Source organism: Centroberyx gerrardi, chromosome 20 (genome assembly GCF_048128805.1).
Source record: "Centroberyx gerrardi isolate f3 chromosome 20, fCenGer3.hap1.cur.20231027, whole genome shotgun sequence".
Lineage (NCBI taxonomy): Eukaryota > Metazoa > Chordata > Actinopteri > Beryciformes > Berycidae > Centroberyx > Centroberyx gerrardi.
This window is the reverse complement of record NC_136016.1, coordinates 17,487,555-17,510,861: the sequence shown is the minus strand read 5'-3', so window position 1 is coordinate 17,510,861 and position 23,307 is coordinate 17,487,555. Positions and strand designations below refer to the sequence as shown.

At 42.6% G+C, this 23,307-nt stretch overlaps 1 protein-coding gene across 1 annotated transcript; it reads left to right on the top strand.

Annotated features, from left to right (window-relative positions):
* The first annotated feature begins 3,467 nt into the window (after nt 1-3,467).
* Nucleotides 3,468-22,234, top strand: LOC139918074 (alpha-1,6-mannosylglycoprotein 6-beta-N-acetylglucosaminyltransferase B-like). Its single transcript, XM_071907341.2, has 17 exons — nt 3,468-3,493; nt 4,745-4,860; nt 9,200-9,329; nt 9,621-9,769; nt 12,148-12,212; nt 12,966-13,139; nt 13,304-13,471; nt 13,908-14,077; nt 14,663-14,794; nt 15,576-15,709; nt 18,208-18,350; nt 18,591-18,746; nt 19,552-19,698; nt 20,108-20,224; nt 20,336-20,410; nt 21,001-21,161; nt 22,036-22,234. Exons 1-17 carry the CDS (start codon nt 3,468-3,470, stop codon nt 22,232-22,234), a joined length of 2,262 nt encoding a protein of 753 aa, XP_071763442.2.
* The last annotated feature ends 1,073 nt before the right edge of the window (nt 22,235-23,307 follow it).

Genomic DNA, 23,307 nt, shown 5'->3' with positions numbered 1-23,307 from the left:
TCAACCTGCCCTTGAGCAAGGCACTGAGCCCCCAACTGCTCCATTGGCAAACAGCAGAAGACTGTGTTGTGTGTAACTGTCTGAATGTGAGGAAGGGCATTTCTGTGGAAGTGCAAGAGTGCTCAGTTGACTTTCTCTGGATAGATAAAGGTTAAAACAAAAAAGACTGCCACTAAGGGCAAACATCAGTATGTAGGCCATATTAAATTGACCCAATTACTCGACAATAAGCCACTTGTCCACATGCAAGCTCTGTTTCTGGTACTTCATGTATACACCAGCGACATTTCCATATACACACCAGTAGCATTTCCAGATATATACTGTATATATAATGTATATCTCTTCTTTAGGGAGAAAATAAGGGCCAAGTTTTTACAGAAAATTAGATTCCTTATCCCTCAGCCTCCTTGTGGTGAGACTGATGTAGAAGCACCCACAAATGCATTCAAGCCTATAGAAAACACGAGTCGTGGCAGTTCACGTCGTATTATAGGAATTTCAAAATTTCCTCTATTTCTATACATATGTAATCAAAGTTGTTTAGTGAAGACATTGTTAACATTTGTTTTAGTTTGAGTGGATATATTTAAAGTTATTGCTTTTAAAAAAACAACAACCCTGAAAGCCTCCACTGTGCAGGTTTACCTCATTTGAATCAGAAGAGCTGGTGTTGTCGACCAATCAGGGTTCAATATTGTGACTGCTCTGCCTTTGAGGACTCTTTAAATTAATTCAATCAATACCCTTTTAATTAATTAAGCTACATTTATCTACAAAGCTTTGTGAAGAACATAATTCTTATCCCAAACAATATTATAATTGAAAACAAAAATCCTGAAAGGTAGGCTATCAATTTAAACCATGTTTCCACAGTAATTGAAACTACCAGATCAAAAGTTGCCTGTAGGTGGCTGTAGTCAGGTGCACCTTTAGGAGCCGGAGGGTAACTCCTCACTAGCAGGTCCTTTAATGTTGGATCACGTCTGAAACTGACACCAGGGGGCTCAGTGAACGCTTCACACACAGATCATTTCCCAGTTCTTCTCAAGTGATGTGTTTACTGACTTGAATTGCTTCCTTACTGCACTGACTAAGGAAAGTAGAGCTTTTGAGTTTATTCTTTTTTGCGCTTGTGATAGAGCAGCTCCTTCCCATCAAGTGACAGGATCTGTTATGTGCTCACGTGAGCACCTTGGGTTCTCTCTGTATTGAAGCATCATTGTATGTCAGCAGGCTGAGCAGGAAAGTCCTGTTCATAGTCACATATGTCTTAAGCTATCTATCTATCTAAAAGGGATGTTCTTAATAAGTCAAGTGGTTTGGAAGCTTTTTGCACGTCGTATTGTATTCTGATCTGTAGCCTTCCTAAATATTGTTGCATGTCAGTTCCCTCGATCATCCTTCTTTAAACCAGGAAATTGATCTCTGTTTGACTGTATTCTTGGCTCAATTTCAGGTGTTCACTGGTGCTGTTGATATAAACATGGAAATCCAACAGCTCTTTTTCACAGGCAGAGATAAGATCATAGTACCGTTTTCTCTCCTCTTCTTTTTCTGCTTTAATGATTTCAGTCATTTGTCATTGTTATTTTTGATGCAATATTTGTATATTTCTAGAGATTTTTGTATAGTTCTTCTACTTTTAATCATGTTTGACTTACATATTGACGTTTACCCGTAAGTGGCAGGCTTGGGGCATTCTCTGCCACACAGGTATGCAAGGTCTGAACGGCTTTGTGTGTCCAACACCCTAATGAAAGCATAGGCCAATACGTGTAGCTGTTTTTTAACCTCTTAGCCCTCCCCAATCAAAGGCCAGTACACTTTTGAACCCAAATGAGTGCCTGGAGTTGAGTTTTTTATGCCATGACAGCACATTTGCGGTCATAATATTTCCTTTATTATGTTCCAGTACAATTCCTGGCCTCCAAGCACACCTTGGCTCTGTGGCATCAGGACGCCCTCTCCAGGAACCTGGGGGATGCTGATCTCATTTGTGGTCAACCTAATTGGATCCCCATGCTATTTGTGTGGAGCCTTGTTTCCACTGAAGGCCCAAACAGGCTACTCATCACCTATTCCACCCATTCCACCAAAACAGTAAGTAATTTTTTGTGTGTATTTGCCAAAAGTACGGATTTGCTGTTAACAAATAATCACCCAGTGGTTTTAACTGTGTATTTTGACTATACATTTTTGTGTTGGCCCTGACCCTGATAATCTCCTGTAGAAAAGACACTGTTAGGGTTCTGGGAAACACATCGTTCAAACATTTGAGACCCAAGATAACCTGTTGTGGTTGTTGTTCTATCAGCAGACATTACCACTCTTGCATTCACAACCAAAATAAGACCTCAAAAGCAATACATGCATTTCCTTTTTGCATGTGTTGTCTGATCAGATTTCTTTTAGATAGTTGCAATGGTGTGACAGCAAAATGATTCAGATTTGTTTTCCATAATGTGAATTATAACATCTTAGACTAGTGTATAATTACCACTGGGTATTTGATCAGTCCATTATTTATTTTTATTGTATATGGTTTGCCCCATTTGAGCTATTTAAATTGGCTCCCTAGTTGTGTATTAATTCAAACCAAGGCTTAAGTCTAGCCAGCAGGACTGAAAGAAACTGTGTCACCCAATAGCGTGGGCTCCATTGTATCTGTGAAAGGCCCAAGCAGCACTCTGGGTATTGTGTTCTTTAGAGGGGAGTCAGGTTACCTTGGCAACCACAAGATGCCTACCCATAGGCCCGAAGACAGAGAAAAGGCACGGCTAGAGAAGGAGGGAAAGAGAGCGAAAAGAGACAAAAAAAAAGAGGCGAGAGACTTCCCAGCCCCAACTTTCTTTCCTTTTTTTTTAGTTTGCAGGACTGATGGTTGCCATTGGGTTGGGACCAAGACCCAAGGAGGTGAGGGTGTGTGTGTGTGTGTGTGTGTGTGTGTGTGTGTGAGTGTGTGTGCATGTGTGCGTGCGTGCATGTGCTGACTGGTATCATACGCCCGGCTCTTGAGACATCTCTGTAACTGTGTCTTATTGACCACACAGAATACAACAGTGAACGGGGAAAGGGGAATTTTGTTATGTTTGGGTTCATTATTTCTATCAGCCTAATGAACTTGTTGGACACAAACATAGAAAGACCACAAGCTGAATAGGCTCTCATGGCGAGTCACACTGGCATTATAATTACCTTGAAATTTTAGCCTGCTGTTTATGCTAACAGACTTTACTGGTGCAATTGAAGTGGAAAATATGACCTGCTATTTGCAGTAGAAGAAGAAACAGCTTTAGATTTCAAACCTAAACACAAGAGTGAAACACTTAACTGTGCAATAGCTGTGTTTTTGTCTGCACAAATCATAACTATACATTCATTACTGAACACGTGTTTGTTTTACTTACAGATATCTGCAATGTTCTTCTTGACAGTGAGACCCAGCTCCCTGTAGACTGAGGGCCATGCGTCTTGCACTGCGGCCACGCAGGTAAGGCTCATCCTCATTGGATAGAAAGTGAGACCAGGATCTAGTAAAGAAATGTGGAATCTACATGAGGAAGTATAAGAAACAATCACTTTCGACTCTTTGTTCTGCTCACCCAACTGATGCATCTCACCTCACACATACACACTTCTGCATTGTGCATTGACATTTTGCTCGGCATAACTGACCGATTATTATATTATTATTATTTTTCCACCAGTGAGTAACAACATCCTCATAGAGCTGACAGGTCACAATCAGATTGCCAATTCACTGTGACTATAGACAAAGTGCAGCGTAATGTCTAATAGAAGATATTCATATGTCAGTGTGAATTAATCATATCTTCCCTTATAATTTAGGTGTAGCTGAATCTCCCCAGCATGTACCATCATCTAGATATCAGGCCAACACATATTAATGTATACTATTGTAACATGATGTCTCCCTGTGCATTTCACCACTGTGCTACTTCTCCATATATCCCTTCAACTCACATCACATGTGTCTTTGATAAAAATCAAAGACACATGTGACGTTGTGTGGAGTGCTTTGACAAATTCCATGAAATGCAGACCTTTCATAATAGAATTGAATGGTTTTTGAGTTGAATCTGGAGGTTTATAGGCCGTAGGAGAGCTTTGAATATGTGTGTATGCATGTATTTGTGTGTGATTAGCTTGGCTACACTGTGCTGTTTTAGACAGGGGGGTTTTGGGTTTGACTGGCCTGATGAAAAGAGCTGTAGATTGCTCTCTACCCTACTAAAACTGGAGCTGGGAGCCCATATGAGCAGTGAGCAGACACACACCATAATGGCACATGACGCTTCAGATGTTTGTTTTGACACACCAGGGTCTTTACTTGAAGTCATGGAAAAATGTAATCCTCCACATTCTCTTAATGCCCTTGGTAAACGGCAGAGTGGGGCTGTAAGGGGTTTTTATTGAATCAAGCCCACTGTTAAAATCAAGTGCATGAAGTTAAAATAAAAGGAGGTTTAACTGGTTGGGTATGACACGAATTACTAAAAAATGTGCTTTTATGTCATGCCCAATATCTGGCCAATAAACATACACAGCGAATACAATAATGACAGAGCTGGAGTCGATTACGCTATTGCATACTTGCTGTGTCTGTGGTAATCAAACTTTGGCGCAAGGAATGACATGATCTTACATTGTCACATTTACGCAGCAGTATGCTGTTTGATGTTGTGTTTGAACAGATTGCTGTGTGTGTTGTGCCCTCTAGTGGCTGCCTGGTGCTCTGCCTGTGTCTGTCGGTGTTCACCCTGCTGCTGCAGAGCCTCTGGGTGCCTCTGGAGATGACCAGGGAGGAACCTGATGGGAGGTCACCTGAGGAGCAGGGTAGGGCACACAACACACACACACACACACGAAAACAGTTTGAAAACAGCTTGCATGTTAAGCTGCTATTTCCACTAGATTAGTGAACATAATATTAACTATTAGTAAGTTGCTTATTAAGATACATATTAGTAGTGTGTTGGTTCATTATTAGTCATTACAAACCACTTATTAGCACCTTATTCTGCACTATTCTACAAGTATAGCCCGTTAACGATGGGTTTTCCCTCAATAGCCTCCTAATTAGTGTTTATAGCATTAGTATTTATAGCACGAATTGGGCTCTATATGCTTATAAGGTGCTAGTGTCACATATTATTGAGGGAAATGATTAAACTTGAGGGAAAACCCATAGTCAATAGTTAATATGTGTTCCCTAATCTAAAGTGTTATCACTTTACTATGACATCATTCAGACAGCTTTTAGATTAGAGTTGGATCTTTGCCAGGTAAAACAGAAAAGCGCACTTCCCAAAATCCTTGTAGTTACATACATCAGATCACATGGCCAACGAAAAAAGTGAATCAAAAGAAAATACTTGAAGTAAATCAAATGATGGAACAAATTCCTCTCTGATGTGACGACTCGACACAAAGCATTTGTCGGAGAAATGTGTGCTTTTTTTCATCTAGCAAGCATGCCTCCAGTTTCCATCCTTAAGTATGTTTTGCAGAAGTGCACTGTGCCTCCAGGGGGTAAGAGCTGACCTGACAACTGTCTGCCCAGTGTTGAATGCAGCTTTGTACACAATTCGCGGTGGGTCCTTGAGTGTGCCTGACAGTTGTGGCTCTGTGGCCAAGATATACCCGTGTTTGATTCAATTGTCTGGCCAAACTGTTTTCCTAAAGGAGCGTATTTGAGGGGGCAGTGGACGAGGTTGTTTGGGTGAAAGCTTTCCTCTTGGTTTACAGGAAGAGAAAAATGTTGTCAACAATCTCCCCCAGAGTATTTTTCCTGTAAAATCAGCATTCTTTCTTATCCTCCCGATGAATAAATTAGCATATTCCGGCGCCATGCCTGTTCTGGACTTGAAGTGTTTCAGACAGTCTCTGGTTAAGCTAATGCACGGTGGTCTGTCACTCCCCCTTGAGAGGAATATTGGTAGAAAGAGTGTCATTTGGAGAGTTGCTGATCATGTTTTGCTCTTCCTCTAGGGCTCTGCTGACTGTTTTCATTTATATCTCTGACCATGATAATGTACACTCAGCTACGGTACACGCCATTTGATTTTTGTAGATTTCCTAATTCAAAGGGAATAGATTCACCGCTGACTTATATATGAAACTGACCGACAGAAAGTCATGACTATGCACAAAATTTCCCCATTCCACACCCTTGAAAAAGAGCCACGTTGTGAAGTTATGCAGTCGGATACACAGGTTTAGCTGAAGACAAAGTGATTTTTTAGCAACCTTGGTGAAAGACAAAGTGGTTACCCATGCATGAGAACAGTTTCAAAATGTAACCCAGGAAGACGGATTTTTACCCAAACATCCCCATCCACTGCCTCCTCAAATGCTAGGAAAATTGTTTGAGTAGACAATATTTCCCACTGGTCCATCTCAGCCGCAGACCCACAATTGTTCTACATTTTCATGGACCCACCAGGAGGTGTATACAAACAGCCACCCAACAATGCTTGTGTTGGAAAATATGCCACATGGGGGAAGCTGTCGGTGTAGTCAGCGCACACAGTTCATCCAGCTCAAATTCACCAACAAATGCTCAGTGGTCACTCATCTCAACATGCACTGCAAAAACTAAATGTCCATCTTAAGTCATTTTGTATTCAATCTTAAAATATTATCTTTCTGCCAAAACCCTGCCAATGGGGTGAGGTAATTTCACTTGTTTCCAATGCAGTTTTGCGTCAAGAATTTTATAGAAAAAAGGGACGATATCCTGAAATAAGGTAGATAATTTCACTAGTATCGATATAATGTCACATGATTCAAGAAAATACTTGAAAGCAAGATGATTTGCAATGGAAGTAAGTAGAACTATCTCACCCCATTTGCAGATTTTTCCACTTGTTAGATCAAATGACTTGTTTAGGAAGACATTTCTGCAAAATTGTGCTCAACCAAAAACTATAATTTACCCCCTCAGATGCCCCTGTGGCAAATCCTATATGAGCAAGATCATCACAGCTCTAACAACACAAATTGCAGAGTACAGGAGCGGTAACAAGATTAGTTATTGCAATAAATCCTGATAGTTATGTACTTTATAATAGTCACCTGTCACTTTGATACACAAACACTCAGCATGTTAAAACACCAGCGAGGAAGAGGATGTGGATTGTTGACAGTAAAAAATGCAGTGCATGGGCTTTTAAACTAAGGGAAACTGACATCCAAAAGGATTTGGACATCTTACTGTAATTTCTCTGTACTGTTTATGACTTTTGACTGTTGTTTTTGTCTCAGGATGTACGGGAATAAACCTTCAGTATCTTATTATATGATGCATAAACAGGCAGAACACACACACACACACACACACACACACACACACACACACACACACACACACACACACACACACACACACACACACACACACACAGCTTTACCTTTACAAGCTTTGGAATGGTTTAGTCATGTAGTCATCACACATAACTGGCATTAAGTTTTTATTGGGATCCCACCTCTTCTCCCTCCCTATTCATCTTTCATTACCTTTTAGCTGAAAGGGCCCCAGGGCTTTCAGTACTGATACACTGACAGTCAGCTGAGCAAACAGAGGTGAAGTGACATCACCACTGTGTGTGTGCGTGTGTGTGTGTGTGTTTTACTGCATATCCCAGGTAAAGGTGATCCTTATTCCAACCCCAGCTCACCCCCACTTCCCCCAGTTCTCCCCACTCCCCTAACCTTAAAAACACCCCAACCTTTCCCAGCTTTTCAAGGTCTTCAATGTAATACAAATGGCCGTCTCCTCCTCAATACACACTCATACCTGGACTTTGAACTGGACGAATACCAAATTTGACTTTGTATTTTGGAGTATTATTGACCGAGCTATTGCTCCCAAGTGCAACACATTGAAAACATAACCCTATAAGGAGAGTCATGGCACACTAACCTTCCTGTGTTGTCACCAAGCTCTCCAGTATAACACTCAATATTCTTCATTCAGTGCCAGCACAACATTTTTAACGGTCCTCCCTGCTACACTTTGGTGCTAAATGCAAACGTTTCAATCAAGACGTCCTTGATCTGCCCTCTCAAATAGCCCCTTAAAGGCTCACCAGCAGACTTTTAAAACACACATTCACTGTTTTCACAGTTCTGGCATGTCTGGCAACCAGCATATCTGGCTAGGTGGCTAACTATGTGCTTATAGGGACCAACACTACTTCAGGTCAGCCAGACACTTTACATTGGAGGGCCAATCAGAGGAAACACAGGAAGTAAAGCTGTTGGTTTTATGGGGCTTTTGGCACATTTTGACATTGTTTATGTTAGCAATCATTTCCTAATGTGAGCTAGTCATTGTAACCCACTGAAATTGTGTAGCTATTTAGCTACCTACCAGTGAAAAGTATTTATTAATACTTAATTGTTTTGACAGCTGAGGCTCCTTAATGTTGAAAATATTTTCTTTGTATACAATTTAGATTACGGGTTAGAAAATGGATACACAACACACTGCTGCTGTATCTATGGTGCAGAGTACATGTGGCACTTATGAATAACATGACAGGGTTTGGGAGAGAGTACATGTTGAAACACGGCCTTAAATTGACTTTTCTGCAGCCCATGATGTCATCAAGTTGAGCTTAGGGCTACCTTTACCCGTTAAGGTGTCTGTGTAAACATTCACAAAAGTGTATGCATGTGTGTGTGTGTGTGTGTGCATGTGTGTGTGTGTGTGGGCCCTCTCTGAAACCACAAAGCAATGTGAGATGACCGCAAAGCTCCAGTTACCCTTCCAACAATATTTGCTTGTCAGAAATTATGACTCATTACCATCTTTATCTGTCGTAAAATTATCCTTCTGGAAACTTCACTTCTGTAAAAATGATTGGATGTCATTACTCCATGAACGGAATATGGAAAACACACATAACCATAATCGCTGTTTCATTTGCAGCAGATCAACTTAAGTAAATAGCGTTACATAACCCGGCCTTCATGATACATGGAACAAGATTTGTTCCTTCGGGACAGGATTTTCTATGACATAATGCACTGTTTGGTACAGCGTATGGCAGTTATTTACTGTATAATCTTAAACATTATGCTATTAGATAATACAGGATATCGTACGTACATGACATGACATGACAAAGATGACAATGTGATTTGCGGCCATATTGTGTACATCTCCCAGGTCAGCGTGGTCTCGGGATCCGCAGGCTGGCTCTTCGGCTGGAGGCTTTGAGCTCTCAGGTTCAGAGGCTGACCAGGGAGAGAGATGCCACCCAGCCTGCCAGAGAAAACCTCAGTCTGCTGCTGCAGAGGTACCCAGCAACGTCTGTCACCTGAACACACAAACACGATTCATGCAATATCTGGTTCTCATTACATAAGAAAATATTCAAATATGGCTGCTTAGTAAGCCGTGTGTGTGTTTGAATGTCTGCGTGTGTGTTCCTGTGTGTTCGTGTGAGAGAGAACATGCTTATGTGTATATTTGTGTGTGTGTGTGTTCATGTGTTTGTTTCTCTTTGTGTGTGTGTGTGTGTGTGTGTGTTCATGTGTTTGTTTCTCTTTGTGTGTGTGTGTGTGTGTGTGTGTGTGTGGTACACCAGTCTCAGGCAGGACCAGGAAGGCTTGGTCCGCTTGGTAGAGAGGGAGCTGAAGAGGATGGCCCAGAAGCTCGACCAGCTCAGCCATCATCATCACCATCACCATCAGTCTCACACACCATCACCATATGATGACCACAGAACACACACAGGTAAAACCCCCGACTTCGATCAAAATCCTGTTTCTGGGATTGATTTGACCTCCCTAGTAACCATTTGAATTGTGCCTAAAATGCAAACTACAGCCATCTGAAGATCTGGGCCTATAGTCATAAGAACTCTAAAAAACAATTAAGTATTGATCTTGGAGGACTGGATACATCATATGACAATATATGATAAGTGGAACTGCTATCCCAGAACATATAATGTAGATTTTATTTACATCGGTTGCTCCGAATGGCAGCGAGAGGTAACTGTTTGAAAAATTTGAACTTCGATACCCAGAAATCAGTAAACTGCACACAGCACACTCATGTTTACCAACCTGGCTGGTTTGTGATCAGTTTATACCAAACGATACCAAAGAGACAAGAGAGGCAGAAGATCTAACGTTGGTGGGTCCAGCTTTCTCTGGACGTAGTGCTGCTCACTGCTACTTAGGAGACAGTTTCATGTTTTGCTCTTAAGTTTTGATTCATCACTTCTTGTGGGTGGACAAGTGCAAATCGACCAAATTTACGGGGTCTAAATTAGTGGGGATGGGACGCTCTTCTCTAGCCTGGTAAGACCATCCTGATCACGTGACCTCACATTCTGTTTCGCTCCACGGATCAGTCTGGACTTCCAGCCGCCCACATCGATTTCTTGAAATTACAATGTAACCGGGCCAATCAGGGACTGCGTCGTAGTTGATGGCGTGAAATATAGGCCGCCGCTGGCAAAACAGTAATGGCGTCTCCCGAAGCAACGAGCGGTAACGTTAACGTTTGTAGAGTAAACACAGCCATAAGTGCAGTTATTGCAGAAATAGACTCAATAACAACAATTAAACAAGAACAAGAGTATGCACTAGCGGAGTTTCTCGGCGGAAAAGACGTTTTCGCCGTTCTTCCGACTGGATTTGAATTTGGATTGGATTCGTCACGTGATCAGGATGGTCTTACCAGGCTAGCTCTTCTCTATCGCAGCCCCACTTTGTGATTTAGGCTGATAAGATGTATTTTTACATAAAAATGCCTATAGTGCAGCTTTAACTTTACTATGCACTCTGCTGAAAGACCCTCATTGTCCGAGCTATAACAGAGACGTTAGGGTTTGTTCCAGTTATAACATGCTTTAACATTCTGACTACCACCAAATAAATTCACTCTCCCTCCCTGCATGTTGCAAGGTTCAATAATTGGCCAATTGCGTGCTTTTTAGTGGCCGCCTGCAGTGGTGGAGCGATACTCCTCGCCAAATGCACGGTTCATAGCCGCACTAGAGGTTAACCACACAGTGAAATTAACAAGCTGTGATGATGGAGGGTGTGAATGGTGGGGGGGGGTCAAAGGCCAGTGAGTGCAGGTGGTTATGGGGGATGGAGTCCTTGAATAGGACTTTAACAGGTCCCACAGAGCCAGCGCCGATCGACCGGCCGCGGGGAGGACAAAGTTTACGTCTCCGCTACGACCCTCCGGAGAGGTGTCAGGTGGGGGTCGGGTTACGCACCCCGGCTGGCACGCGAGGAGGGGAGACGGGGTGAGAGGGGGTCGGGCGAGCGGGTGTACGCTCACCTCGCTCCCTGAAAAAGGGGATTCATAAAGCCTGGGCCACACAGACACCCTTCCATACATAGGTGCGGACACACACACACACACACACACACACACACACAGATGCATGCACACACAACACACACTTCCTCATCAGCAGCCCACCCGCCCTCGCCCTTCTCCTCTCACATTACCTCACACCCATAAAGTACGATTGAATTACCCAGGAGTCCTTTCACCAGCTTGTCGACTCATACCCTTGTTTTCTCAGAGGGAGTGCGTTTTTTTTTTTTTCTTTCTCTTTCGCCGTGCTCCTATAGCATATCACTGTTTTCAGGCCTTCACACCTTGGCTATGACTACGAGTTTTCTTGTCTTTTTTTTTTCTCTCTCCCTTTTTTACTAGGTTGTTTTACACAGTTAAGGACTGTGTATTTTGGCAAGGGCTAACATTGTAAAGGAGAATGTTTGGTAGGAGGCAGGTGGGTCAGGTGTGTGTGTGTGTGTGTGTGTGTTCATTCCAGTTGATTGACATTGGCTAGAGAAGGTGGGGGGCTTACGGGAAAGGGCCTCTCAGAACACACTGCCTCTAGTCTAATGCCTCTTACATGCGTGGCAACACTATACATCGTGCTGATGGCTGCTATTCATTGTGCACATTTCAGCTGAGAGGTTATATATCAAAGTTATTATCCAGTGTTCTTCATTACCCACATCGAGTTCACTTCACAATGTGCGTTTTGTTACCAAAGCCAGGATTGTGTAATAATAATGCATTCAGAATCATGGCTATATAAAGTAAAGCTGTGTGACGGCTGATGTCTCACCCATAAGGCCCCTATAAGGAGTGTGAGGTGCCAATGGATCCTGCGTATCCTGTGTGTGCTGAGAAAGTGGAGGTGAGAAAGTGGAAATTTCATGCACTTCATGGCTGTATATGTGCACTGGTATGACTGTATTTATAAAGTGTTAACTCCTATTTTGACTTTGCTTTAAGCTTTTATTTTTAGACACAAGTATAGAGAGTAAAATTGTAAATAAGTTTGAACTGGCTGAAAAAACTCCGGACAGGAAAATAACACAATAACACAATAATAAAAATAATAATAATAATAGCATGAAATAAAACACATTAAAATAGAATAAAAAGTTAAAGTAGAAGACGGAAGGAAGGTTTCAAATGTGTTACTTTCCATAATAGAGACTAGCTGATAATGACTCATTCAATTATTTAAAATTGTATTGCATAGAGTAAATTGTTTGGCAGGTAATTTTGAAACATGCACAAAATGATTTTATTTCAAAAGTGCTTGAGTTACTTTTTTGTTTTTTTAGCAAGCCTCATTTATTTTAGTAAGTAATTCTCTAGAAGTAGTATTAAAATTTAAGTGAAGAAGTGCTTATTTTAGTATATATATAATATATTTTAGTGCTCTTTCCGTTCTGGAATTGGGAGCTATATATTGTAGCTAATCTGCATGATGAATCACATCGCTGAAAGTGCTGCACCATTGTTTTGACTTACCATTATTTTTTCCTTAACACCTGTGAAAGGTTATGTCTCTCCTGTCATCATGTGGAATACGCCTCTGTTCATTCTCTCTTTCTCTGAACCCATCTTTCTTTCTGTCTCTCCACTGGACCTTTGCCAGTTCCTGCGGGCCCGTTGGCAGTCGGACCCCTGCTACGCCTTTTACGGGGTGGATGGCACCACCTGCTCCATACTGACTTACCTCAGCCAAATAGAGGACTTCTGTCCTCCCCGTCCTGGAAGAAACCACTCTGCACTGCCATGGCACCAGAAACCCCACTCCTACACCAAGAAGGTACATCTACATCTTTGTGTATGACTATAGGACTTCTCCTTATATTGCCACTGGCCTCTAATAATTCAAATAAAAGTAAAATAAGAGAGTACCCTACTGTATTTTCCGTCACGTTCCCATGCTTTGCACTAGCCTGCTGTGTTTCACACTCTGATTGTCCACAGGCTGAGATGCGTACGACTCTGAGCCCACTGTATGAGATGATCAGCAGCAGCAGCGGTCCTGCAGTGAAGTTCATCCGGTCCAGAGTGGAGCGCATGTCTGAGCGGTGGATACAGGCCGGCCTGAGGATGAGGCAGAGCGGCAACAGGACAGCCTCGCCTCGGATGAGGGTATAATAACCAGCAGGCCACATCTGTTGAGCATCGTCTCGGCTCAGAGGAATTTCAAGGAGAGGATAGAAATCATTCCGACACATGTAGAGGATTTCGAAAGCACACCTCTGTATTAACATTAAGTCATAGATCACAATGTTGATGTGAGGGATTTTTTGGGGAGGGAGCATGTAGAAACGTCAGGTTTCAGGTTCTGTGCAGGTCACATATTTTCTCATTCTTTTGTGTATGTTATTTTTATATTCCTATAATATACGATATATCATACGGCACTCCCTTGAACTTGCTATCCTACAGTACAGAACCCTAAACACCACAGGAAGGCAAAGACCCTTTCCTCTAGCCAACTGCAGTGTGGGCATGGCTTCACCCTTCAAAGATGGATTTTTGGACTTTAAAACCTCCTCATATATGTCTCCTCCACCCGTTCTAGGTGCTGCTGTATCCTGGCGCCCTGGCTGGAGGTGTGGGCCAGCGGTTCGAAGCCATGGTGGAGAGAGGGGGTCCTCTGGGGGAGCTGGTCCAGTGGGCGGACCTCGGTGCCTGTCTGACCATCCTGGGCCACAACCTGACCCTCAGCACCTCACAGCACCACCTCCACAGGTAGCACAGTACCACTGTCAAATACCACTGGACTCTCTCTCCACAAAATGAATCGGTTTGTTGAAGTATTGTTGAAGTATTTCCATGGTAAATTGCATGGAATAGGGTTCAAACATCTGGCAATATTGATAAATTAGGCTATCTATTGTTTTTCTCTCTGAAGTTTCGATTCGTCACTTTCTGTGGGTGGAGAAGTGTCCATACCCAACACCAGAATTACATTTAGGCGTTAAGATGGATGGGATGCTCTTCCCCACTTGTTTTGTAATGGCATTCAGTCGGTGAGTATTTCCAAACAAGTTGTGGACAAGGGAGTGTCTTTGTGGCTACGTACACATACTGCAAAAATGCTGCAGTGTGGGGGAACTGAATCACATTGTGGGAATAATTAGGATTCCTAGTCTTTCAGTCAGGCCGATATGTTGACCAATACTACAATGTTGTCCTACAATGTTGTCCTTGAAACTCTTATAGTCCATTATAAGTCTTAACAGCTCATTTGACGGCCATGAAGGTAACAGAGGAGTGGTTGGGTGTCCTTTTTCCTACGTACCTGTAAGTGTGTGTTTGTTGTGATTGGTCCAGTCTGATAGGTGCTGCCCCAGGCCGAGGCAGCTGTCCAATCCAGAGGCCCCTGACCTTTGACCTCATCTATACTGACTACCATGGCCTTGCCCACCTTCAAGGAGCCATGGGACTGGCCTTCCTGCATTACCAGTAATACTCATTTAAAACAACTTGTTTATGCTTCCATTATATGGTGACTTCTCTTTGTACTTAAACATATACTCTGTTTCTTTCACATTAATGCCGTTTTTTAAATTGTACAATGGGCTTTGACTGAGTTTCATGGTCTGTAGGGTCATGGTCAGTGATGTGCGGTAAATGAAAAGGTCTGTAAACTATGATCTCCAGTTAGATATCAGCATAAAGCAAACAACCACCAATACAAACACTAACTAGGATGCTGTCGGGGGCCGACAGCAAGGGTATATCCCCGAAATTCCCCAATCCTCGAAGGCCCCATTAAGTCAAATGTAATAAAAAGCCATGGGGTGAATCCATAATATCCCCAAAACTCATTTCGGGGATATAATGAGTTATATTTTCAGAAGAGCATTATTATTATTATTTTTTTTTGCTTTTTCTCCTTAAATGACCCTATATCTTTCTGTAACTTATGTCAGTTTGATATTATTTAGTAGGAAGTATACTGTGAATTTACATCATAAAGATTTATGTCAGCTTAAAAAGGGCAAAATGAGTTGAGGTGGTTTTACTACATACCTGATCATGGTAATTACCCCGCACACAAAGGACCCTGTAAACCTTCAATTCTAGCAAGAAATCATAAACATGAATAATTCCATTTTATTACGGCAGCGTTACTGCCATTTGTTTGTATTTATGTGATCATTTGTGTACTGATAAACTTAATATAAAATGGGTTTTGTTACAAACCAACTGAATTCTTTATTTTTTTATTCTTTATTTTTAGGTGCCGCTTCAGAATCCTGGACTCCTTCGGCACTGAACCAGCCTTTAACTTGGGGAGTTACGCACGCAGCCGTGGTTATAAAACACTGTGGGGCAGCTGGGCTCTCCAACCGCTGCAGTACATGACAATGTTCCGTAAGTGTGTGTGTGTGTGTGTGTGTGTGTGTGTGTGTGTGTGTGTCGTGGCAAGGCATACTTTTTATGTGAGCAATAATTCCGTGGCGGTAATGTGTTTACATCGTATAAGCATGCAAACATGTGAGTCAGTGTCTGTGTGAGACCGCAGCGATGATACTGTATGATGGTGACTGTGTGAAGTACACTGACTCATACATGCACTTTTGGAGACAGACAGTCAGCCAGCCAGACAGACACACACACACACACACACACACACACACACACACACACACACACACACACACACCTCACACACACCCTCACACAAACTCACATATGTTTCTCGCTGACTGTCACGGCACCGCTCCTTCTCGTTCGCCCCTCTAAGCGTCCTCGGAGCGAGAGGATTAATAGTTGAGGTTAAATAAACTCGGTGCCCAGACAGAGCTTTCATTCCAACACCTCTCCCTGTCATCTCTCCCGCCCTGCCGGCAGACGGAGGCAAGCTGGACGCTCTTCATCCCCACAGCCTGGAGCTCTGTTTATTTGTCCTGCTGAGGGCGGGGGGGGGGGGGAGCGGGAAAGACACACTGCAGAAAAACATCCATCTTAACAAGTCATTTAGTCTCATATTCAGCCAGTGAGGTGAGATAACTCCACTTGTTTCCAATGCAGTTTCACTTGTTTCAGGAGTTTTCTAGAAATGAGTGTCAGTAGATCACTGCACTATCAAGAAAATTAAACTTGATTCTACAAAAGTTGATTTGCATTGGAAACAAGTGAAATTATCTAACGCTATTGGCAGATTTTATCACTTTAAGAAAATTACCATTTTAGAGGACTCAATAATAGACTAAATGACTCGTTAAAATGGAGATTTTTTGCGGTGCAGAAGGAAAGAAAGAAAGAAAGAACGAGAGAAACAAGGGCACGGTAATGAGACTGAGTGGGGTGATGTTGATGCTTCTGCTTTGAAGTGCAGAGAAGAGGACAGACACGGACAGACAGACAGACAGAGAAACAGACAAACCAATAAACAGACAGGCGGATAGACAAAGCAAGAAACCAAAAACCGAGAAACAAACAGTAGGGAGCCTCATTCCTTCATAGCTGTCCATCGAAATTCCCCCCGCTGACTCCGCGTTTCCATCTCGATCGTGTCAGTGCGTTGTCGCGTTTCCCCGCTAATCTGATAGGCGGGCGTGTTAAGCGCTGCGTCTAGACAGGTGTTAGAGACAAGTGGGGACAAATGGAGCTGTTAGGGAGCCAGGGAGGAAATTCTTTATTGCTGTAAGGGCTGAATAAGGGAGGAATTATTTGGCAAGGTCTTTTAAACAAGCACCCTAAGAGGAGAGGAGAGGGGAGGAGAGGAGAATTTGGGTGCCTGCTCATACACACACACACACACACACACACACACACACACACACACACACTGGAGAACACGTAAATGCTCACAGGTGCATGTCCAACACACATGCTGACATCTTTACGCACACACACACATTTGCTGACACATTCCTGCATCTCTTAAGTAAATACTCATCTCTCACACCTTCCCCATAGTGTCAGAGGGCAGCAGGGTGACGGCTGTCAAAGTTGAGCAAACAGCCAGACGTGACCCCCCCCCCCCCCCCCCCCCCCCCCGCCACCCCCCTCTCCCTGTCATACATGTCTCATATGTATGTTCCCATTTCCTTCAACAACTGATTCATAGGCGTTGTTCCTCTTTCACTCTTTCACACAGGCTCAGAAAAGCTTACAGAATGTTGTTTTTCCCTCATCTGTCACCTGCGTTCTTGGTCCCTGCTGTCTATACTGCCTGTCCACGAGTCGCTTTTTGATCCTTCTCAATTCCCATCCTCTTTTTTTTTTTTTGTATCTTGTCTTCAAAGGAGATGGATGCACAGACATTCCTTGTCAGTCACTCTGTGTTTCCATAGAGATGCCTGTCCTAGACTCTGTGTCCATGGAGATGCCTGTCCTAGACTCTGTGTCCATGGTGATGCCTGTCCTAGACTCTGTGTGAGATGGACTGTCTGTCAGGGATTATGAGAGGGGACGGCATCTCCCTTGTTTGCACATAGTTTTGTTTTTTGTGTCGCTATTGATAGATTTTGCTTGGAAAAGTGAGATGAAGCAGCTTTTTTACTTCTCCATCATTACTGACTGCTGTTACTTCCTCACCGCACCTGGTTTCTTCAGTCGGCACATCCACATGCTGTCAAGGACAAAACTTAGTAGCACTTTTTTGACATGCAGCTCTGGAGATACGGAATTGGGGGAAAAAAATAAATAAAATCATTATTGAGGTTGAGCATTCAATATTTCTAAATTGTAGAGGACCCAGTATGTAAAAGTATGATCATTTTGTCAACTAAAGAATTAAGTTACCTACTCTGCTTTTAAATGTGCCATGATTTTGTTTTACTTCTTGTGCTCTCGGATCATTTTGGAATAAAATCCATGTTGCTATGTAGGTGACTATCTGCTCTCCGTTGTATCGTCTCCAGCTCATACTCCTGATAACTCCTTCCTGGGCTTTGTGAGCGAGGAGGCGGCGAGGGAGGAGGCGAGGGAGGAGGAGCTGGAGCCAAACACCTACAGGAAAGACAAGATAGCAGTTGTCTATGGCAAACAGGACTACATGTGGCAGGTAATGACCAGAACTGAGTGGTTGGATCGCTCATAAGGTCTGTGTATGAACAAAGACAGAGGGCTTTCTTCCCCTTTGGAGCAGTGGTAAGCTAGATACACACCACGGCTACATTTTTCTTTTTGAGGACAGCTCATATTACCAGATTACCAGAAACTAAGATTTAAACTCTGTCCTCTTTTTCCTCTATTTTGTATGTGTTTGTGTGTGTGTGTGTGTGTGTGTGTGTGTGTGTCCTAGGGTAAATCTGGCTATGTGGAGGTGATCAGTGAGGAGCTGGAGACCCATGCCACAGTCTACCAGCCTGCAGGACACGCCTCCACGCTGCCCAGCTTCATCATCAACCACGGCCTGCTGACTCAGGAACACTTCCTGCGACTGCTCCGCAAAGCCAAGGTCAGACCAGAACTCATCCAGACCAAAGCTACGTGGCAACAAATCTAAATCTGACAAGTGAACTTACTGTACCTCGATCATCAATACAATCACCATGTATTGTGTGATGTATTTTGTCTGAATTGCTGGTCACTATTTATCATTATATGCTTATTATACCTTGTTTATGGTCCTTTATAGCTCAGTAGGTAGAGTACGGCACTGAAACTTCCAGGATTAGGAGACTTGATTCCCACTGCAGCTGCTCATGGTTCTTCTCTTTGGATAAAAGTGTCACCACATGGCACACAGCATGTTATGTTATCATTGTTTATCGTGCATCTTAGAACAGGAGAGCGGTCCAAAAAGCATTTTGGTGCAAAAAGTCTGTTGATTCCATTGTAAACAAGCAGGCTAAGACAATAATAGTGCTGTGCTTTTAGGAGCTTTTGGCAAACTGGCCTGGGTTTCTTCATCTCTTTCAATATGCTCTAAAAGGCCAAACTAATCTTAAATCAGCACTTTATTATCCAATACAGTTGTTTCTTTGCTTGTTTGGTTTGTTTCTTTGTTTTATTCTTATTTCTTCTCACCTGCACAAATTAACAGCTACATCTCTGTTATTTGTATCGCTTGGCTCGTATATTTTATCTCTGTTCAAATAACTAAAGTCAGCTAAAGTAAACTAAACTAAACAAACTCCTATTCTGAATCACAATAAATATAGCCCCAAACTGAACCCTCACTTCACTGCTTTGTGTTCTCATCCCCATCTCCACTGTGATACTAAACACTAAATCATTTGCCTGCTTTGCTTCCCTCTCAGGTGTTTGTAGGTCTTGGTTTCCCCTATGAGGGTCCAGCTCCCATCGAGGCCATAGCTCTAGGCTGTGTGTTCCTGCAGCCTCGTTTTGACCCTCCACACTCCTCAGACAGCAGTGACTTCTACAAAGGCAAACCCACCACAAGACAGGTACTCCTCCAGCTGAACAAATGAGGGATTAAACTCCTAAATATTGTACATCCATTTGGGAAAAATAAAATTGTCACTGCCTTGGTCTTTATTGCTCAAGAACGGATGAATAAGTCTTCTAAGATGTTTTAAACAAAGGTCTTAAGATAGCAAATAACTTCAGTAATATTCCATAGATTTTTAACTTAATACCAGCAATAATACTGGCATTAATTAATGCTGCAGTTCCACAGTTAGTTTATACTGCAAATTTCTCCTGTGCCTCTGTCTCTGCCTGTCTGTCTGTCTGCCTGTCTGTCTGTCTGTCTGTCTGTCTGCCTGTCTGTCTGTCTGTCATTCTGTCTCCCTGGCTGTCTGTTTATCTTTCTGTCTCTCTGGCTGCCATCTTTTCTGTGTCTTTGGATCCCAGATCTCCTCCCAGCACCCGTATGCAGAGGACTTCATCGGTAAGCCCTATGTGTGGACGGTGGACATGACCAACTGGACCGACGTACGGGAGGCGGTCAGGGCCATTCTGCTCACAGAGGTAGTTCCCAGAGCACAGAATTACCAAATACACACACACACACACACACACCTTGTAATCCCTATATTTCAGTACAAATCAAATGAAATGTGTTTGTGTGTGTCTTTGCAGGTGAAGCCTTTCACCCCCCGAGAGTTTACCTGCGAGGGAATGCTAGAGAGGGTCCATGCCTATATTACTCACCAGGTATAGAGATGCAGTCAAGTAGAACTAGCATTTTGGCATGTTCCACCACCTAATTAGTCTCCTGAGGCGGTCTGGTCCTGCAGCGTCATTCATATTATCCTGTATCATGCAATGAAATGTGAACTCACAAGATCAAAACGGGTACACCAGATCTCTCACCAAATCTCAAAGTGGATAAACTCATAAGAGGGGGATGATGATGATGGATGTTCCTCCCTGACCACATTAGTCCTTCTTGTTGAAGGAAATTAACTCTGAAATCATTCATTCCAAGTAAATTACTTCATTTAACAGGCTAATATATCCCAGAGTTTCCCCCACCATTAACTAGGTGGGGTGGGTCAGCCGACCTTAAATAGCTGTTTACCCAGCTAAAACAACTGTATAGTGTGGGTTTCAATGGAGAGTTTTAGTGTCACATGATGGTCTAAATATTGTTTCAGAGGCTTTTCCACCCTGCCAAGTATACTGGGGGGAAACACTGAATCCTTGCAGCTTCAATTCAAAAATATCAAAATTCAAAAACTTATATTAGTCAAACCCTGATGATCATCTTTCTTTCTTTTATCTTGAATCTTAATTCTGTCTAGAACTTCTGCAGTAAATCCGTCCCTACCTGGCCACCAGAGGGCGCTCTAAGGGTGCACCTGGGTCCTCTGGGTCAGTCGTGTGCGAGTGTGTGTCGACGCTCCTCTCTGGTGTGTGAGCCGGCTCTGTTTCACCACCTCAACAGTCCTGCCGCTTTCACCAGGTGAGAGATCAGCAGGCATCTACCGCAAAGACACACTGTGCAGGTGTGTGGAGGGAAAGGTGGACTAATGAATACATGTTCACAGCTGGGAAAAGACCAGAGACAGAGCTTTCATATTGTACAGCATACAGTATAGGATCCATATTAGGTGCAAATGCTTCGTGATATGCAGCCATCTAAGTTCAGTATGCAGCTGGATATCAGCAGACACTGGAATTTTGCTCATAACTCAACATCAGTATTTATCCCACAAAGGCAGAATGACATCAGTACAAGCATTTAAAATAGCGATGGAAAGAAAATCCAAGAGAGGTGACTGTCTTTGATGATTGCAATATACAATGTCAGCAATATTTTGTTATTCATATTGTTCATAGACCCTGATCCATGACATACACTGCAAAAATTGACAGACTTGTTAAGTTATTTTACCTTGTATCCAAACTTATTAAGCTTCTTTTAGTAATTTTTTTTTGTGAAATCATCTTACTGCACTGGCAGTTTCAGGATAATGTAACTTGTTTCAGGACATTTACTTGGTAAAAGTGAAATTGTCTTGGAAAAATTTTCTAGTTTCAAGATTTTCTTCATTGTTTTATGATGATTTCTTGAAAGAAGTCATTTTGGCGTGTATCAAGTGAAATTTATTGAGACCAGCAAGATTATATGTGCTGTGAGATAATGTGACTAAAAATATATCAAGAAATAAGCTTGATAGGTCTGGAAACAAGATAAAATTACTCGATAACTGACAACATTTTTTGCAGTGTAAATTGATCCCACTGAGTATTTGCAGTCATTTTTCAGTACACTGATTGCCAATAGATACACTTTATACAATTATGCTTCTCACTATTCCCCATTTTCTTTGCAGACTGGGGCTGGGCTGCTCCAGCATGGGGCAGGAAGTCAACCACCTGTTTCCTGCCTACAGCCCTTGGGGTCGGCACTGTGGCCTTCAGCAGGAGCCACTGCTGTTTAGCTGTGCCGGCTCGGACCCGTCCTGCCGCAGACTGTGTCCCTGCAGAGCTCACCTGCCGGGACAGGTGGCTCTGTGCCCCGACTGCCTCTAGGAGACACTGTGGAAGGAACTCAGGACATTGGAAATAGCAGGGAAAAGGGGAAAAGGGTAATCCGATCAAGAAAGCACCAAAGAGCCATATGCTGTACATACTGTAGGTGAAGCTTTGATCTGGACCAAAGAGAGCCAATCGCCCTGCCCATGTTGTTGAAAGCACTGAATGTTTGTTGTTTATCATACAAAGGTTGAAAGTGAAATTTGAAAGTGAAATTTCACTCTGGTAGTAACATGCACACCTTGATATGAGTTGAAAATTCATGAAAATTCAACCGACGATATTCCCCGCCCTAGTAATCTGAAGGCATCATCACTGTCATCATGTGTGCCATTGCTTTTTCTCATAAATGTTTTAGAGTTAAGAATTTATCAAATTCAAAGCAGGTGAGCGACATGGCAACTGATACCCAGTATCAGGCCAGTATTGGTGTTTGACTATTGATGAACTCATATGAGAGACGTTGTGCCAAACTGTGAAAGTCCACTTGTGTGAAATATCTCTTGAAATAAGAGGGAGGCAGGGAACAGACACTTGTTAGTTTTGTCCAGGCCAGTGAGTTTTGACAAAGCCACTGACGATCAAGAGGGACTTTTCCATGGGGATCAAGATTGAAGATGCTTTTCTAAATGACAGCCATTACTCAGGAACCAAAAATGAATGACTGTCATTTCGGAAGTACTTGAAATGTCGAAGGAGGGAGAATTGAAGGCCTAGATTTGAATTGTCTAATAAAATCCTTTCAGTTCTTGTAGCTCCTTCAGTCTATGAATGAAGGCAAGAACAAGCTTCAAGAAAAGGAAGACATTTCACATTTGAAAGCAGCCATGGTGTGTAGATGCATTCAAAATGAACATGAGGAGTTGATTTTTCCTTTCTTTCATTTTAGCTGGGGGATTTGGCACCAGCGACTCTAAAGTCATGGCATTTTCAGTGTTTTGTTTCTCTGCTCCTGCTAATGATTTGCGGCATAAAACAACTTAGGAGAGATCACCCACATCGGACATCCGAACAGCAACAAAAGTCCATCTCAGCTCAGTATTATGATAAATAAGTATCTAATCACTCAT

Excerpts from the sequence above, each read along its gene's own strand:
- LOC139918074 (XM_071907341.2), top strand. The coding sequence starts at position 3,468 with ATGCGTCTTGCACTGCGGCCACGCAG. Across the intron at positions 13,140-13,303 it reads CCCACTCCTACACCAAGAAG|GCTGAGATGCGTACGACTCT; the intron begins GTACATCTACAT and ends GATTGTCCACAG. Across the intron at positions 18,351-18,590 it reads AACAGGACTACATGTGGCAG|GGTAAATCTGGCTATGTGGA; the intron begins GTAATGACCAGA and ends TGTGTGTCCTAG.